Source organism: Etheostoma cragini, chromosome 1 (assembly GCF_013103735.1).
Source record: "Etheostoma cragini isolate CJK2018 chromosome 1, CSU_Ecrag_1.0, whole genome shotgun sequence".
Classification (NCBI taxonomy): Eukaryota; Metazoa; Chordata; class Actinopteri; order Perciformes; family Percidae; genus Etheostoma; species Etheostoma cragini.
The window spans coordinates 25,880,196-25,885,798 of record NC_048407.1 but is presented as its reverse complement, the minus strand read 5'-3'; the positions used below and the strand labels follow the sequence as shown (position 1 = coordinate 25,885,798).

At 42.9% G+C, this 5,603-nt stretch overlaps 1 protein-coding gene across 1 annotated transcript in view; it reads right to left on the bottom strand.

The window, feature by feature from the left end:
• Nucleotides 1-5,603, bottom strand: part of trpm7 (transient receptor potential cation channel, subfamily M, member 7) — a 30,722-nt gene that overhangs the window by 7,690 nt on the left and 17,429 nt on the right. Inside the window, exons 22-31 of the mRNA XM_034877871.1 lie at nt 5,447-5,597; nt 5,222-5,354; nt 3,958-4,751; nt 2,855-2,943; nt 2,070-2,166; nt 1,822-1,898; nt 1,686-1,723; nt 889-917; nt 444-497; nt 11-55 (exon numbers count right to left, since the gene is read on the bottom strand). Coding sequence (XP_034733762.1) covers nt 11-55; nt 444-497; nt 889-917; nt 1,686-1,723; nt 1,822-1,898; nt 2,070-2,166; nt 2,855-2,943; nt 3,958-4,751; nt 5,222-5,354; nt 5,447-5,597 — 1,507 coding nt within the window. The remainder of the gene's footprint in view (nt 1-10; nt 56-443; nt 498-888; nt 918-1,685; nt 1,724-1,821; nt 1,899-2,069; nt 2,167-2,854; nt 2,944-3,957; nt 4,752-5,221; nt 5,355-5,446; nt 5,598-5,603) is intronic.

The following is a 5,603-nucleotide window of genomic DNA, read 5'->3' as shown; positions in this document are numbered from 1 at the left end:
CATGGCTCACCTGAGTACTGGTAGCTTTCCATGGGCTTGAAAGGTGAGCCAATAGCTATGGAGAAAAAGAAGAGAACTGTTTATCTTTTTACAGAATGAGTTGATGTAATTTATTGAACATGACAGTTGAAATTACAACAGAATCATTCGGACCAAATCATTTAACAAAACCACCCTGAGCTGTTCCATCATCCACCAGTAGAAGTCTCCGTACGATTTCACAATAACAACAGCTCAAGCTTGACGCAACAGTTTTACTTTCACCAAGTCAGTTCTGTTGCCAGGTAAAGATTTCACAAAATTGATTTGCATTTACTTGTTTAAATTTCTTGGACATTTACAGTTTTTTCAGTTATCTCTGCAAATACAATTTCAACCAGGGCAGTCTTATTATCACCAGTTTATTGATAGACTATTTTCCTTTTTATGTTTGGGTTACTCACAGTCCTTTCTGGCTCCCAGGTGGGTGTGTCGCGGTGTGTAGAGAGAAACTGCAGCTGTAACCACAGAAGAAGAAAAGCATAGTGAAGCTTTCGCCCAGAAACATGAGTAGGCATACATCAAGTACAATCCTTTTTTTTATGATTATCCCTAAACACAATTCCATAATGACTTTGGGTTATCTATTTCAACTGAAAGATCATCTAATGTAATATCTGAAGGTACAGGGTTTTAAATATTTTAGATACAGTTTTGATATTCCCCATCTACCCAAGATTTTCTTTGGATTCTATCAACCTTTCCTTGTCGAGTTTCCTTGGTACATGTTTTTGATAAAGGTGTTACAGGATGTAGGGTACCACACAACATTACAGTGCATGCCAAGAAAGGGAATAGGTTCCTTTGATAACAGAGCCTGTGTAAATACTGCTGGACCAGCTTTCTTACCATTTAGTGTTTCTTCCCCAGGAGTTCGTCTGAAAGAGAGCAAGGGACAACAGAAATCCATATCAGTCTAGTTAATGTATCTATACGGGAGAGCTGGCTTTAAAGTTACTGTATGTAACTTTATAATGATTCTAAAACTGTGTCATTTTTTTATATAATGATCATAAATGACATGTAACATCAAACGAGACAAACTGTAAAAAGAACATTATTTTTATATAGTTTTTATTATGGCCTTTGCCCGGGTCAAAATTTTCCCACAAAGTCGCAAAAAGATTTACGGCAGGTAGAACGGCTCTGCAGTAACACATTTTGACAGGTTACAGATTTCTAAGTTATCTATTTTTTTTCTATTAGTTTTTGGGGCATTGTTAGGCCTTTATTGAAAGGACAGCTGAAGAAATGATAGCGGAGAGAGAGGGCGAATCACATACAGCAAAGGGCCTGGGCCCGCTGCGTCGAGGAGTAAACCTCTACCACAAGAGCTATCTTGGCGCCCAATTCTAAGTTATCTTTTGCAGTTATGGCTGATTTTGGGGCAGGGCCGCAGGGCCATCTAGTGAAAAAAAAGAGAATTTAAACAAACAACAACTAAAAGCTAAAAGTGAAAGACAGACAACGGGGGAAACCCAGGTCAATCTTGGTCGGGCTATTGTCTGAGCAAAACATTAATTGTTTCCTGCATGTGACAAATGTATTTACATTACTGTCCTTTCTTCATTGACTAAGCAAAGTTAATATGTTAATGAAGCCTCTGTGTGTGTGTGTATTTTGTTGCCCAGTGGGAGGAAACTTACAGGCTGCTTGCTTGGGCTGATTTGACCTGAACTCTTTCCTGGAGGAGAAAGATGAACTCGTTAAACGCAAACAGAAACCAGCATAAATAAAGTTAACATCTATTTGTTTTACTCAGCACACATATACATTTCTTACCAGAACTGCAGGCCTGGGGTCATCACGAATGAGAATATCTTCAGCTGACACTCTGCTCCTGTCCTTCTTTGTCAGAGCTACACAAACACGATAAACAATACCCAACCGTAATGTGTTAAGAGAGACACTAAACATTTAAGAAACAGATGCTGCTGTTGGTTTTTGGGCTTCAATGAACTTAAGATTTAAAAATATCTTCCCCTGCAGATATTTTCTTAGCATCATTTGTGTTATTTTTGTGAGCTTACAGGAGTCAGGATGGAGGAGAACCGGGGTTCTTTCATACTCTGTGAAGCCGGTGTAGGAGTTGACTGCTCGGATGTGATCAGGACCTTCAGGCTGAGCCTATGGCAGAAAGATAGAAAAGAGATCACATAGTAACTACATTAATTACAAGATAATCTGCATAATGATCGGTCTGATTAAACTCAACAGGTGAATTAATCAATCCCTATGAGTTTTTACATGCTGGGAAAAGTAGAGACCAACAACCCAACAAGTCAGTCAGTTGCTGATGCGTTCAAATCAAACCTGCTAAGTTATTGCGGGTTAGACACCTGGCGGAAATAACCACACCTTTTAGCAAATAAAGCCTGCATCAAGTTGAAGTTTGGATAACATTTGTATTACCACCTCTTCTAATCTGTTTCCTGTGGCAAACCATGTGGTTCATTTAGATGTGAAACATTTTGACTCTAAGTGACAAATGATGATAAATGCTTAAAAAGGAGGTGGCACAAGGTACCAAGGAGTGACAACTTTTTACTTACACATCAAAATCTCCTTGTAAGACCTCTAAAACAAGTGTGTTGACTGATCATCAATAAGCTATAAACGGTTTACATAAAAGGCAAATATGACAGGAACACACTTTAAACAAACAGCTAAAAACATTGGGCTGTCAATATTATTCACATGGATGAAGGAAAAAATGTCTGCGCCACCAGCTCTTCCGAGATAAAAATATATATAGTGTACTGTCCTTGCACCGAACAACCAAATGATGGTTCATACATCATGCATACATACACACCTGCGATCTGGTCTGTAGGACTGGACTTTGCTGTCTGCTGGAGCTCTCTTTGGGTGTGGAGTGATGGAGGTCCAAACTGTCTCTATGTCCTGAAAAGAAGAAAATATTGTCAACCTCCAACAGGCCCAGTGAAGCTGCCTTGTCACTCTGTGATTTTATCAAAATAAAGTAGTAACTCATGTTTGCCTTGTGTAACAACATTCCAGCAAAACAATCCCTAATACCATGGTGACATCTAAGACAATTGCTGTGTAGGATTCAAAGATGCACTTCCCAATCTGGTGACATCATTATAACCCCAATGGAGAAATAATCACAGTTCAAACAGCTGATTCTTATGAGGAACTCCTCACCTCCACCTGTCAAACAAATCCTTAAATCAATCGCGGTTAGTGCTGAAAACCTCAACCATTTATGCTCCAGTCACATTACATGTGAAAACCTCCGAACCACCCAGGAACAGAGAATACAAGGTCAGACAAGACGCCCAGACAGAACATAGAAAGGAAAAGAGCAGGCACCAGCTGAAGGTCTACTGGGATCCTGATCTGGAGATGGACAGGCCCGAGCACCAGACAGACACAGTCCTCAACTTAAGTTAAGACTGAAACTCAAACCTCTCATTGTGTTTGGCTCTTGTGCCGTGTTCTTCTGGTCAAGCAAGACTTCTGACCGACTATGACCCTCATAGGAGAAGCATTGGAGGGGCAGTTGGTGCCAACATTTTCTATTCTCTCGTCATTCCTCTGTGGGGTCTCCTGGGTGCCACAGCAGGGGATGGGCTCAGCCTGGCAGGCCAATATTTCCGTGGGTGTCAGCCAATTAGGATTCAGTTTCAGTAGCCGGGTAGCCATTAGTGTTAAAGTAAACTTTGTTTACTTAGAGAGCCTGATCTGCCCTTGTTGTTGCAGAATGCCTCCTTCAGGTACCCCCAACCCACCTCTCTCTCTTCCCCATCTGTGTTCTCAGGCTTTGCAGTGAAAGCAAGCAAGCGGGCAGGCTGAGCACAGCAAAGAGTCTTAGAGACAATGATAACAGTAGGATACACACAAAGTTTTCACCCTCCTCATCACTACCAGATTTACCCTCAGTCTCGTACTTACCAACAAACGCCCCAAACTCTACAGTGGTGCTGTCTGGCTGCTGGTTAAGACGAACTAGCGTGAGATCTGGATGACTGGAGCCACTGGGCTGGGAAGCGGTGCAGCTCATGTTGAACTGAGCCCTTGAGGAGGGTACACTGGGCAGGCTCGATGGGGAGTCGGAAAGGCCCGGCTCTTGAGGACGGGTCAGCTTACTCTGAGTGAGAGAGCGGCCTCGGAGACGCAGCTCTGGGGGGGTAATGGCCACAGCACTTTGGACAAAGACACTGGAGCCGACACTGCCTGAGGAACCAGCCTCTGCAGAAAGGGGCACAAGCCCAAACAACCCCCTCCTCTCTGGACTCAACGCTGGGTTAAAGTTTGGGTCCAGCCCTAGTCCTGCTTCAGGGATGTTCCCGACTCTCCGGCTACTCTCTGTCCCAGCCCCTCCCCCTACACCAATCCCAAAAAGAGAATCTGCGATGTTGGCTCCTGCCAGTGGAAAAGACGAGCCAAAGAAGGCCCCCACACTGCGTTTGCCTATCGCAGAGGATTTGGAGTGGGGGCCAGTGTCTGTTGCCACAGGACCGATGCTGGGGACCACATTCTTAGAGAGGCTGAGCTCCCTGGTAATCTGATTGTGGACTTTGCTGGCCTCCGACGCCCTCTGAGCAGTGAGGGTCTTTAGGGTGTCCACAGTTAGAGCTGAGAGGTCCTGCAGATGGCCAATCTGGGAGTCCAATGTGTGCAAAGAGCGTTTAATAAAGTTGACCTTGTTCCCAACCTCCCTCAGCTGCATACCCATGGTCTCAACCCTGGAAATGACAAACAGTAACTTCAGTTACCCACAGCTCAGCTCGTGTTACCCATTATTGTTAATGTTAAGTTGTTAAATACACAATGTAAAAGGATAGATTTCTTAATTTTTATTAAATGACCAATGCTCAAGCATGGCATATTCACTGACCTAATGTCAGATTTTTCTCATGTCTAGTCATTTAGGGAAATGTTAAATGTCATAATTACTGTATATTGAGTAGGCTATGTTACTCATTTTATTTAATTTTAATCACAGAATCTTTTGAGCCTTAAAAAAGGCAACATTTGGAGCAGTTTGCTATAAGTGGGTCTGTTTTGTGTCGTTTGCATGAGGATGCACATGCTCACACGTTTGTTAGACCGCAAGGATACATTTTGGTGAGTAACACTGTCTATAAACATACCTTTTGTTTATCTACAAGAAAACTTCACAGGGAACTTTAAAGAAGCCCAGTAACAATCTCACCTTTCTGAGGTAACGCGTATACGCTCCTCACTTCCCGAGTGAAACTGATCGTCTTTTTTATGAAAGTACGTCTCCACACACTGCTCCTCAAAATCATGAAGCTTCTTTTGGTCTTCCTCTGTGAGAAACAGTTCTGAAAGACAGGAAGACAGTGTTACTGTTACTGCATGTTTTTAATAATCAACATGCAGTTTCTGCCAAAGAATGCCGGTAGTGCTGTCGTACTTGGTCCGTAGGTATGCTCCTTCTTCCTCTTTCTACACACACAGAAGAGGGAGCAGATATGGCAGAGGAGGATGAAGGGGGGAGGGAGGACAGGCTTCTCATGGTAGGCCATAATAAAGTGGTAGCGCTGGTACTTCCACACCAGATTAGAAATGGA